Consider the following 13,218-nt stretch of genomic DNA (forward strand, 5'->3'; position numbering starts at 1 on the left):
TTCACCCCAAGTCACTTCAATATACTCGGTCACAACCTCCACCTAATAGGCTTCTTTTTTTCATAGTGGTGATTTCCCATCACCAGTCCATCACCAGCTCCTTAGTTTAAAAGATTGATGTGGTTCATGTATGCGTCTTGGGTGCTGAGCTCGAAAGAGAAATGACAAATTTAACTATTATGATCCATATAACAAAATGTGTTTTAGACGTGCAGTATAAGCCTGCAGAATATGATTTATCAAATGAATGGGTAAGTATGTATATTTTAGTCTTTTTACATCTGCTTTTACTAACCTCATCTAATTGTGACTCCCAGCTGTTTCTACTTTTGGACAAGGGTTAGGGAATTGCCCAAAATATTGCCCCCTAGCAATCATTCAGAGTGAAGTTGGCAGACTGGACGCTGTCTGTTTTCCCGTTTGCAATGATGAGCTTATACTGTATGTACAGTACAGCTTTAGACTTGACTGGAAGAGTTGAATGAACTTGGTGGTTTTCCAAAGTTTGAATAATTCAAATGTTTTCAAATGCGTTTCAGTCCAGGCCTGATTGTGTGTGTGTGTGTGTGTGTGTGTGTGTGTGTGTGTGGTAGACGTCCCCACTGTAGGTGCACTGGACCTTTGCTGGGTCATGCGAGGGAGCAACACGTGCAGCTTTTTATGTCCACTTCTCCCTCGCAATGGCTTTTTCCATCCCTCTCTCTTTTCACCCAGGCGAATCACAAACAAACTGGTGAAACATGAACCACATGGAGACTGGCCTCATCATGAAAAGAGACGTCTGATGGTAATTAGAGTCTGAAATGGACCAGGCCAGTGTTATCGATGATGAATAATTTACACAGCATGAAAAGGAAGCATTACCATTATTCAGGCTGTACTCTCAGAAACACTACACTTTATTTGTGGTTTTATACTGTTCATCCCAACGGTGTCCTGCCAGTTTCATCAGATGTTCACAAGGTATATTATATTACTACAAGGCAGTTATAATACCAGTAAAATAAATCTATTGTCAGCATTTTAGTAGAAAGCCCATATTTTACATACTGCTAACTCTATTGGCCAACATCAGCAGCTGGACTGTATGAAAAATGTTTCAAAGCAGAGGAGTACACTACAAACACAAACACTCTTCAAACCTAAGACAGCCGACACTGCTCTTCAAAATATGTGTCAGTTCTTTGACAAAAAGCTGAGATCAATGACAGCCAGTGGTGTGCAGCCACCCTCTGGCTATTTTTGAGACTGTGTAGCTTGTAGGCAACTATTTTAAGACTCCTGTTCCCCAGTGTAATAAGGAAAGGAAAACACAAAGAGACTTGCAACACAAGCCTATAATTGCAGGTAAAAAAGCTACACTAGGCTGATTTTACAAATGAATACATTGATAAAGGAAATGACTATAAAAATGATTTATTCTGTGGCGTAATGCATTTGGAACAGTTTAAGAACATGGTTCTGTCAGTCTTCATCAGTAAAACAAATGGACACAGGCGTCAAAGACAGATGAATCAGGATGATTAATTACAGTATAAGGCAGTGGACAGGTAAATAAAGTGAAATAAAAGCACCTGAGTAATCGGTTGGTTCCATCACCAATGTTATCCTTAAATAAACTTGCTGCAATTTCATTTAATTCCTATATAATTTCTAAAAAATTAAGTTTTCAAGAACACGTTTAAACCAAATTGATGCCAACTTCTGGGCTGGACCACAACAACAGTGCTGTCTAGTGCTGCCATTTGAAGACTAGAGAAAAGGGGACTGGCAACTAATGTTCTCTGAAGCTACTATAAATGATGACGAGCACAGGACTCATGCTTCAACTTAGTAACACAGATTTGGCTGAATGTTAAATGTTATTCAAACGGTTACAGTTCTTGTTACAATATGAGTAGAAGGTAACCACACACGAGCTGCACAGAATGGAATGTTATGATCAAGTCTTGGCCCTGATATAAAGCTAAAGAGTTGCACCTCCCCCCCAAAACCTGTACAACCTGTACAGTACTTGCATAACTTCACCAAGTATGAACATGTTGTGAATATTCTCCTGGCCTGTTACACAATGAAAACTTGACTCATAGCAGCATTCTCAAAACAGATTAAAGACTCTAGCTTCTCGTTGGATGATTCCTGTACGATATTGTTCTGTCAATTGTGATGTTACTGTTTTTAGACTGCAACAGAGAATTAGCATGTGCTTCTCTCTTTCTGTGCTGCACATGTTAGTTTGTAGACATCTTGCGGATCATATAGTTGAGGATGCCTCCGTGGTGGAAATACGCCAGCTCCACATCTGTGTCAAACCGCATCCGCACTTGAAATGTTTTTCCTGTATCAAGCTGTGAAGGGGAGACATCAAGTGTCACGTTGCATGAGGGATTCATAATCTTCAAAAATCTGTCACCTACTTACCTTAATGTCGATGATCATCCTGGGTGTGAGCTGCTCGGGGATGATGATGGTGTAGCGCTCTCTGCCAGTCAGCCCCAGACTGTCAGCAGTGTCTCCAGGTAAATACTCCAATGGAATCACTCCCATCCCAACCAGGTTGCTGCGGTGGATCCGTTCGTAGCTTTCTGCTAGGACTGCCTTAATGCCCTGAAACAATTAAAACAGAGAAGTGCCTGAGGGGGGGGGCGACTGTGGCATAGTAGACCAAAAACTAGGGATTGGGAGCTCTGTCTGGGAGACACAACTGTCAGCCAGCGGTTGTGCTCCTGCACATTTCCCCTACTTTTAAGGCATTTTAGTCCCATGCAAACACACTAAGGTTTTTCTTCTTCTTCTTAAGCAGGTTGGCTTATTTTGATTTCTCTCTTTGTCACTCTCTATATCTTTCTCCTTGTTAAATGTTATTTAAACACTAGGTTTTCCCATTCAAGTCAAATGTAGGAAACAGAAGCATACGTATATCACACAACAACACAGCCTTGAGGTTTCCTTGTGTCAAAAAACTAATTGTAAATATACATTCTAGAGTCAGCAAGATATTAGAGTTTGATGTTAAAAAAGTAAATGAAAAAAAAAAAAAGTAAAAGCAAATGGTCCTCACCAGCAGGAAAGGTCCTTTAGCTGCCCAGTCCCTGGAGCTTCCAGAGCCGTACTCCTTTCCTGCCAGAACCAGCAGAGGGACACCAGACTGCTGGTACCTCTCTGCAGCATCAAACACATCCAACTGGACAAATAGAAGAGTGAGCAGAAGTCAGTGCATCCAGGGCTTTGACTCAGTATTTCAGACTGAGACATACCTTGTTTATAGGTGAACTCAAGCCATACATTATTTATGTAATAGCAATTATTTTTTGTGTATTAATATACACGTTTGGTTGCCCCTCCTACAGTATAATATTTAGGATTCCAGTGCATGTGTAAAAGGGGCTATAATGTTAGCGGTTCGATACATGACTATGATTATCAAGGATGGGTGACTATTGTTTGGTTTTGAACACTCAAATTGGATTGGGCAGTTGGCAGCGAGCTTGCGAGATCTAACCGTTTCTCCACTTGGCAGGTGAAGAGTTTGTGGTGCTTGTTTGTTGAGGAACTTGTTGAACAGACGGATGTTGGCAAATGTTCCTCTCGCCATCACAGCATCATTTCCTCGACGAGAGCCGTAAGAGTTGTAGTCACGTGGGGTCATACTGTCAAAACAGTAGAGAATTTACAGTAAGCTAATATTGATTCTGAAGAGTCCCACATCATAACTGTAACATCAAGCAGGAGATAAAGGAAAATAACAAGCTAGATAAACCCGTTATTATATTTTGTTAATTAAATTACACTGGTACAGTGTAATTTAATTAACAATTAACTTAAACAAATAGTGCTGCTACATCAGAGCAGGGAGGTCACTCACCCTCTGCTGGTCAGGTAACGTGCTGCAGGGCTGTTCCTGGCGATGTTCCCTGCAGGAGAAATATGGTCCGTTGTGACAGAGTCTCCCAGGTTCAGCAGCACAAAGGCATCATGTATGGACTTAGGAGGGTGCAACTTCATGGTCTGATAGAGAACATGTGCACAATATAGCCATGAGACAACATAGTAAAATTCTATGGGCTGCATACAAATACAATACTTCAGGATGTTCAGCAGCAGGATATACCATTTACTGTGACTGAGTATGGAGTTTGAACATGACAATACATTTCTTCAACAACAAATTTTCCTTATACAGTATACCTGGAATAATCATTTTATAATATTTTATTATTACTATGCTAACTGGAGTTTGTTTATATCCCAAGGTGTGCCTTCTATATCTATATCTGAGTTCACTGTGTTGGATTACAGTAATGTAATCCAATGATAAATGGAATTTGTAATGTTCTAATGTTGGTAATCAAAATTAGCTTTATATATTTACCAAGCCATCAAAGAAGGGTGGTGACTTGATGTAGGTTGATTTGGGGTCCCAGGTATACAGCTTATCAGAGGGAGCAACCAGAGAGTTCCAGCGCTCGTTCACTTTCTGCATAAACGAGACACAAGATCAGTCACACGTACGTCACAACAAATGCTACTGGCATGATTGCGTCGCATATGAATTTAATTGAACTACCTCAATCTTCTCATAGACTTCTTTGAACATTGAGGGAATAACAAACATTCTCTCCACGGCCTGGATTTCTTCTCGTGTTGGCCAAATATCCCTTAGAAAAATCTCTTTGCCTTCAGAGTTAATACCTACAAAAATACGTAAACGGATCGTATTAAATGCATGTTTACTATTTGTCTTAATTAAAAACAACTAGCTTTGGGGTGTGCTTTACATTTAATGAATAATTTTGGAAGGATGTTTTTACACAAAGCGCAGTAAACTCTATTTCAGTCTAAATATAAACGTATAAACCTTGATGCATCTTGACATTTAGAATGTATTGCATCCACATGAGTTAATATCAAATTCCTAGGCCTAACCTTTGAAGCTAGTTTGGAATGCCAAGTTTAGTAAATCACATAGTAGTACTGCATCCATATCATTACCTTTTTACCAGACTTCAACTTTCACAACAGATGATACTTAACTACTGAGTTAAAAAAAAAGTCCTAGACAAACTAAGTACCACCACACAACGGGGTCCAAGGCGTGCTGGGTATTCAGTAGGTTGTCTTATTGTGTTAAACATTAAATGAGGTTCTGTGCTTGTAGTGTGTGATTTTGCAGGGGGTGTGCATCCTCGCAACATTGTTGGTCAGAGCTAACAGCAATCACAAGCTACTGAAATGATCTACAAGAGTGTGTTGCAAAAGCACAGACTCAAGGGTTAAGTACTTTTACCATTAGTAGATATGTTGTGTTTACTTAATAGAGAAGCATCTGGCAGCATCTGAGAATATTACATATGACTTACTACTTACTACAGTACATACTGTATACGGAGTTCCTATTTAAAGCTTTAGATTTTAGGGCAACAGTAGGGCGTGCACACAAATAGTTGCTGCAGAATGTGATATGAGCAAACATACTCAGACAGACATATCTGTGGTTGTAGTTAATCTCTAAACTACGCACCAATGGGCTCCTTCTCAAAGTCTATCCTCACGGTGCCAGCTATAGCGTAGGCAATGACCAGCGGAGGAGAAGCCAGGTAGTTGGCTCTGGTGTTGGGGTGGACTCGCCCTTCAAAGTTTCTGTTCCCTGACAAGATGCCTGCAGCCACCAGATCACCCTGAAACACAAAGCAGCATAAACAGGCCACGGTTAGAAAGCCCTGTATTGTTTATCTACTTTTCGAAAAAGTAGAACTACTTAAGGACATGCAGTCAAGTGCAAAGAACAGTTTAAACAGTTTCAAGTTTTTAATTTTACAGGATAATATACAATAAAGATTAAGCAATGCTGGGTAAACCAGCTAGATCAATTCTGAAGAGGTGAAATAATACAGCAGAGATGTAGAACCAGTCTTCTAATGCAGACCATCAGTACCTTGGTTATAGCCTCCACTACCGGCTCTGGGAGCGGCCCACTGTTGCCTATACACGTCATGCAGCCATATCCAACCACTTCAAAGCTAACGGGCAGACAAATCAAAGTTTACAGTGATGCAAATCATATGTCGCTATGCTGTATTTTTTGGCGCATCATTTCTTCGGAGCAATTTAATGCAACACATGCAGAGGTCGTGTATACTCAAAGACAGGTGAGTGAGTCTATTAGAGCGGCCTACCCCAGCTGAAAGAGGTAGTCCATGACGCCACTCTCCTTTAGGTAGTACGTGACCACTCCACTGCCCGGCGACAGGCTGGTCTTGATGTATGGCTTCACACTCAAGCCACACTTTATTGCCTTTTTAGCCAGGAGCCCTGACGAAACAACAATCGCCCTCAATATTTCTTGTAGGGTAAATGTGATGGGTACAAAGTCCAGCGACGGCATAGAGGAGTCATATACAGACCAGCTCCAAGCATGACAGATGGGTTGCTGGTGTTGGTGCAGCTGGTGATGGCAGCGATGACCACCGAGCCGTGGCTCAGCGTGTACTCTTTGTCATTGAACTGGAAGGGGACCACAGTGTTGTGACGCTCAGGGGGCACTTGGAATCCCTTAAAACCTTGCTGAAAAGCATCACAAAAAGGGTACGTTTTCTTCACATAGGACTGGAGAATTATTGTTAGTTTGGTATTTTATGGCTGATGAGTGACAAAAGTGACACGATTATTTGAAACAATTACGTAACTCGATTTGTAAAAATCCTAGATTCAAATTCTCTGCCTTATTCCATGTTAAATGCGCTCAAAGCTAGTGCATTTACTATAAACTGAGCTGATAATGTTGTAAAACTGTAAGTGCCCATGTTATCAGTGTGGACCTGTACAGTTTACAGGACAAGATAAATGCTTAGTGACTCATTATCTGTGTTAGATATTTACTGCTGCTCTGGATTAATAGCTGCAGCTTCGGCGTGGACAGAAGCTCGCTGCACCTACCTTTGCTCCAAGGCAGCTTTCAAAGTCCGTTTTCATGTCAGACACAGGAATTCTGTCCTGGGGTCTTTTGGGACCACTGCAGCACGGAACCACTGTGCTCAAATCCAGCTCCACAACCTAACAGACATCAGGGTGTACTAGTATTAAATCTATTGTACATTTGTGTTACATTTCTCAGCCACCCCACACAAAGGAAAACACTCTGGCATCATTCCCACCTTTAATGTTGGGTTTTTACTTTATGGACTCAATTGTGAAATCCCTGAAAATGAAGTAATGACTGACCTGAGTAAAATCTGGATCCTGTGACACATCATTGTAGTCTCTGAACATGGCCACAGCCTTCAGGTACTTAGTAATGTAGGCCAGCTTCTCTTCCTCTCGCCCTGAACCCAGACAAGAAAAACATGGAAAACTGCAATATCTAATGAAACTTCATTTGAAGTTACATGGGGATTAATAGGTCAGTCAAATATTTCCCTAAACTCACCCGTCTGCTCTAGGTACTGAACGCTAACATCGTCCACAGGGAAGAAGGCTGCCGTGGCTCCATACTCTGGACACATGTTGGCAATAGTAGCACGGTCAGCGATGGAAAGCTGAGCCACACCCGGTCCAAAAAACTCCACAAACTTCCCCACTACACCGACCTGACGGAGGTGCTGATGCACGGAAAGGAAGGAAATAAAGTGAGCCTGGGCTAAATTTGAAGTTGCTGTCATGTTGTAAAACTTGACCATGACAAACAGTAATTACCTTAGTGACAGTCAGGACAATGTCAGTGGAGGTAATGAGCTTGTCTGGTGTCCCGTACAGCCTGTATCCCACAACCTCTGGCAGGACCATGCTTATTGGCTGACCTAGCATCACAGCCTCCGCTTCAATTCCACCCACACCTGAAGGTTTGATAGCGGATCTTTCTCAGAATCTAATCTAAATTCATGGTTTGATTTACTGTATGGTGCCTTGTGTTCCTTTTAGATTTTGGATGGCGCTCACCCCAGCCGAGGACACCCAGGCCATCGATCATGGTAGTGTGGGAGTCTGTGCCCACCAGACTGTCAGGATAGAAGTAGCCATCATAGTTGAACACCACTCTGGCCAGATACTCCAGATTAACTTGGTGAACAATTCCTGAACCGGGAGGAATGATTCGCATGTTCCGGAATGCTTTAGAACCCCACTGTGAAAGAATACAGCATGTATTTAAGAACTACATGTACTCCCAAGTATAAAAATGTAATAACTAAACAATGCTAACCAAAAATAAAGACGATGCACTGCTTGTGCCAACTTTTCATACCTTTAAGAACTGAAATCTCTCTTTGTTCCGGTCAAACTCCAAATCCTGATTTTTTTGAAGACTGTCAGACCTTAAGAGAAATTGCAATCTTTGTTGAATGTGCACAGTAATACAGGATGTACTGTATTGAGTGGTGGCACCAGGGTGGTGCCATTGTGGAAAGAGTGGGATGACCATGATCTTACTTTCTGTTGTAATCCACCTGGATGGAATGATCGATGACAAGGTCGGCAGGGCACACTGGATTAATCTTCTCTGGATCACCGCCTAGTTTCATCACCGCATCACGCATAGCTGCAAAGTCCACCACAGCAGGGACACCACTGCCACGAGAAGGTGGACATACAGTTAAAGTTAGTCCACTCACAAAAATCATCAGAACACATGAAATATGACCATTCTATTTGCATTTTCAGAAGTCAATAACCTTTTGGGTTTCTTCCCCAGAGCTGCTCTGGACTTGCTGTTAGTTCTTAAAGAATCTTTAGACAACCGTACATTGTCTGGATGTAAGTAATGGCATCTGGACGTCTTTCTTTTGGGTCAACAATAAAAGTCTAATATTGAGTTGAGAGTTGACACATCTTTAAGAACTTATAATACCTAAATAGTGCCTAAACAATAACCATGAATGAGAACATTTACAGAAACTCTGAGAATTTAGTTTGACACCATGTTGTTTTGTTGTATAGTAACAGATAAAGTAAAAAAAAAAAAGTTTTTAACCAAAGTTAATTTAGGCGAGTCTGCAGACATACGTGAAATCCTGGAGGATGACACGGGCCGGTCTAAACGGAACCTCCACAGACTGGGTCTGGGTCTGCTTCCAGTTGAGGATACTTTCTACATCCGAGTGCTTTACCAGGAACTCATCACAGTTTCTGACAGCAGATTCCAGGAGGACTCGGATGGAGAACGGCAGACGTTCTGTGGAGAGGTGCACAGTGAAACTCCTGAAACGGATTCTAAAATAACTATATTTGAATCAATACAGGCTTTTTAATTAGATTAACTACAGGTTTGTTCAGCAGTTCCTTTTACCATATCTGGGATCTCCAAGTTTAGAGAGATTGAAAAACAGTTTTTTGGGGTCACTGGGGTCCAGGGGCTCAACAATGTGAGAAAATGGATTTTTTACAGTTGCAGCCATCCTCCGCTATGTGTTGGTACAGATCTAAAAAAGAAAATCAAACAATAAATACAAACATTATATATTAAACAATAGTAGTAATCAATTGAAAGATTTAATTTTTATTTCAAACACACATAAAACTGCATTATATAAAAAAAGGATATAGAAATACAGGTTCCTACCGGTCGTATAGGGTTAATCTTAATCCTTGTCACAGCCCAGTGTGGTGAAACTGAGGGTTGGTGAACTTTTAACTTTTCACAAACCTTACATAACAGAACCTCTTAAACAAGATAATCAACCTGCATGTTTGACAAGTCCTCTTTTACTGACAATTACAAAAAAGTGTCTAGAAATTCTAAAAATGTGGTTCCATTACAATAAATTTCCTATTGTTGGGCAAGATCTGGGTCAAAGTGGAACTGATAAAAAGATCACCTGACTGCACAATCTGGAGTCTACAAACTCTGCTGTTTAGCTGAAAAGAAGGCAAATGTCGCACAGCTGAAAAGTCACATTAATACTTAGTGACGCATCTTCTTAGCGTCGTATTTTTCTTAGTGAGTCCAGGCCTCACGTCTGCTCAGATTTGTAGTCTCGTTTACTCAGCGTTTAGGCTTCTCGTTTAAAGCACAGCTTCGTCTCAACAAGCGTTGCCGTGTTTGTCGGAGGAAAACATACACCTTAGTATTGACACGCTGCCTTTTTACGCTTAGCGGATACTTGTACTGTTATAACTACGACAGAACTACACTGTCATAACTAGTTTCTTACTTTAGCTAGCAAATAAAGCGACGTTAATTCGATGAAGTGAGGTTCATACCCCCCCCTCTCTGTTTTAAGTTAGCAGTAGCTACTTGGTTTGCTAAAGATCACTCTATCCAAAGGTTTAGACTGTGTGTGGGGGGAAAAAGGCAGAAACACAACAGGCTGCTGCTTCATACAACATCAACAGGACATAGAAAGGCTCAACGTCTTGCATGTGACAGCCACAGTTAGCACCTAGCACCGATGGCAGGTGAGACTCAATGCGAGCGGATACAGCGTGTTAGCAACGGCCTCCGCTAAGTGACAGCCACTGACACAGGCAGATCAATGCACGCCTTGTTGCAATATCTTACCCTTGTGTGTAGCAGAGGAGACAGCGAAGAGGACGGCCAGTGTCTGCACGGCAGCTAACCAACGGGCGCACCAACCGGTGACGTCAGCCGCGACGTCGACTCTACTTCCGGTCAGAGGTTTGTTCACAATAAAATGAGGAAGCCACGGGCAGCTTTTAGTCTGATCTTAAACCTGCCATTAATTTTATGATATATTATACTATTCACAGTGTCTATCATTGTACAATTTAATTAATAGACTGAGACGTTTCATTTTTTTTGTGAAATGCAAACTATTTATTATTGTTCACTAACACTGTTTTTTATGCTCAACCTATGGGTTTCTGGCACCAAATGCTGTAAATTAAGTCATGTCCCCTTCTTTTATCACAAGTCAAAAAAGAACGTCAACGGTTAGATTAGTCAAATATCAGATTCCATTGAGGATTAATAGAAAATGATCTGAAATTCTCTTCAAAACATTGCGAAAATATGTTTCCTTTAATGCAGGACATGGTCATGTAGTCGTCTCGCACTCATGCAAGTGATGTTGCCCTTTGTGCCTTTGTGTTAGTGTATACATTTTTCTAATTCCGTTTATCTGCTGTTCAAAAAATGGCCACCAGGCGGTGCTAATGTAGTTACTGTCAGTTACTGAAGGTAACTCACTTTAGCCTCAGTAGGACATACTGTACTGTCACTATAACTGTTAGGTTATAGTTATAACTATTAGCGATCAGCAATTTCACTAATTCCTACTATTGACTTACATCACAAATTTGTTAAGCCTATGTAGGTTGTGGTTTGTTGCGCATAATTGAATGTCTTCACAGGCAAATATTTAGTTTGGATCATGGATCTACTGACTGACTCCACAAATCACTGTTTTTTTACACAACCTGAAATGTGGACCCACCAGCCAACAGAACACATTCTCACTACTCAAACTCAGTTAGGGATATTTAAAACTCAAAATGTACCTAGTCACAGTGTGGTTTATATATATTTTAAATTACAGTTTTGACTAGGCAGAAATACATTGCAGATATCTAACAAATGCTAAATCGGCGCAACGGCACTAATTACGTTATTTCAGATTTCCAAAATGGAAATGTTGATGGTTAAAATGGAATTGTAGATATCTAAAACAGTAAATCTTCTTAGTCAGAATACAATGGTAGATATTTTTAATGATAATTTTGACTAGTCACAATGTAATTTTGACTAAATAACATCTAAGGTCTTATATGCAATCATGGATAATTTGATGTTAAAATGGTGTCTGTAAAAACCTTTACAAGATATTTATTTTGTTTATCTGCAACTACATTTTGACTAGTCAAAACTACAATTAAAGATGTGTAAAATTGAATTACGACTTATGATGTCTTAAGGTATTTAAAAAATAAATATTAACAATTATGAATATCTGTAATTGGAATCGTGACCAGGCAAAATGGAATTATGGATATCCAGAATTCAAACTGTGAATACTCAAAATGGAGTTGCACATATCTGAAGTGACAGTTGTGACTAGGCAGGAATCCAAGCAGATATCTGTGATGTGAATTCTGTCCGTCTTATTCATGTTAAGTTCGCTTGCAGTCTATTGAACTCAGTTTGCTCTCTCGTTGCATAGTAGAGACTCATCTTGGATCCATGGATGCAGCAGCGCAGCGTCTGAAGAGACGACGGTTTGTGCGTCTCACCCCATGTGGCTGTGTTCATCGCTGCAGCATGGCGGCTTCTTGTGCGACGCTACCCGAGGGCTCTGTGGTTTCTCTTTTTGCCCTTCACACACTGACATTCCGTCAGCGTACGGAAATCTGTTTACCAAAAAAAATCTAAACTAGTGACGTTCATGCTTTAACAAGGCTTTTAAATCCTTGCAGCTCAGAGCATGACTCTAAAGTGAATGTAGTCTCTAATCATCTGTTCTAATGGACTAATGGTGTCTCGTGCGGTCTGTAGTCCACATGAATTGAATATTTTATGCTTTGTTTATTGGAAAATCGACAAACATTTATAGCATTAATAATCACTGTATCCAGTACCAGCAGGTTGTGATTGATTAACCCCGAGGCCATGCTTTAAGGAATAATAGAGTTACCAGAGATGTGGATGCTCTAACCAGATCCATCAGAATGGCTCAGGCTCATCCAGCCTCTGCTTTCATTTCTCTGTCAATGCACATTTCTGCCGTTATTTGCATTGGCATTCATACAATGAGTTTCTAAGTGGACACATCCAGGCTGAGATAACTCAGCCTCCAGCTCTGGCTCTGACTCAGATAGAGGATGACGTCACACCAGGGGCCACAGTCGTTCGTCTGCCCTGCGGACACGCACGGAAGACCCATGCGAAGCACGGTTTGAATAGAAGAGCAGCGACGTGAAAGGATTTAAGGTCCCACACTGGACACAGGACAAGACAAGAATCTCACACACGCAGGCACTTCATGCATTTCTAGCAGACGTGTAGTGGAAGGACGTCCTTGCAGCACATAAATCACTGTTTAGCAAAATATGTTAGATCAAAAAGAGATAAACAGATCGGTGATTGTTCTGGTGGTGGCTAATTCAAACCGTGACCTCATTTCTCAAATTGAAGCTGCATGATGTTACGTTTTCTCCCGGATCAGTTAGAAGGTGGCATAGAAATAAATCCTCAACCCTATTAAAAATGGTGATCCGACGCTACAACCAATCAGACTAATCCAATCAGATTGCAACAGGCTCGTTTGTGTT

At 40.9% G+C, this 13,218-nt stretch overlaps 1 protein-coding gene across 2 annotated transcripts; it reads right to left on the reverse strand.

Annotated features, from left to right (window-relative positions):
• Positions 1 to 1,400: 1,400 nt before the first annotated feature.
• Positions 1,401 to 10,614, reverse strand: aco1 (aconitase 1, soluble). Of its 2 annotated transcripts, none has more exons than XM_029167280.1 (21): positions 10,493 to 10,614; positions 9,281 to 9,413; positions 8,998 to 9,166; positions 8,425 to 8,562; positions 8,240 to 8,309; positions 7,936 to 8,119; positions 7,693 to 7,832; positions 7,427 to 7,598; positions 7,222 to 7,322; positions 6,937 to 7,053; positions 6,405 to 6,564; positions 6,177 to 6,312; positions 5,936 to 6,020; positions 5,522 to 5,678; positions 4,568 to 4,692; positions 4,373 to 4,477; positions 3,866 to 4,008; positions 3,503 to 3,650; positions 3,062 to 3,184; positions 2,422 to 2,607; positions 1,401 to 2,348 (listed from the first exon to the last, which is right to left on the reverse strand). In XM_029167280.1, the coding sequence occupies exons 2-21, from the start codon at positions 9,387 to 9,389 to the stop codon at positions 2,232 to 2,234; spliced, it is 2,685 nt and encodes an 894-aa protein (XP_029023113.1). In that variant the 5' UTR covers positions 9,390 to 9,413; positions 10,493 to 10,614; the 3' UTR covers positions 1,401 to 2,231. The 2 variants fall into 2 exon arrangements, with proteins under 2 accessions (XP_029023113.1, XP_040923487.1); XM_041067553.2 differs by lacking the exon at positions 10,493 to 10,614 and adding an exon at positions 9,554 to 10,449.
• Positions 10,615 to 13,218: the final 2,604 nt, after the last annotated feature.

The sequence above is a fragment of the Betta splendens genome, chromosome 2 (assembly GCF_900634795.4).
Source record: "Betta splendens chromosome 2, fBetSpl5.4, whole genome shotgun sequence".
NCBI classification, from domain to species: domain Eukaryota; kingdom Metazoa; phylum Chordata; class Actinopteri; order Anabantiformes; family Osphronemidae; genus Betta; species Betta splendens.

Bases quoted from the DNA above. Each gene is read 5' to 3' on its own strand.
- aco1 (XM_029167280.1), bottom strand. From the start codon at position 9,389: ATGGCTGCAACTGTAAAAAATCCATTTTCTCACATTGTTGAGCCCCTG. The intron at 8,563-8,997 runs GTATGTCTGCAG...TTCTCGTGGCAG, and splicing joins GTCATCCTCCAGGATTTCAC to TGGTGTCCCTGCTGTGGTGG. The intron at 5,679-5,935 runs GTACTGATGGTC...TTTGTGTTTCAG, and splicing joins TAGTGGAGGCTATAACCAAG to GGTGATCTGGTGGCTGCAGG.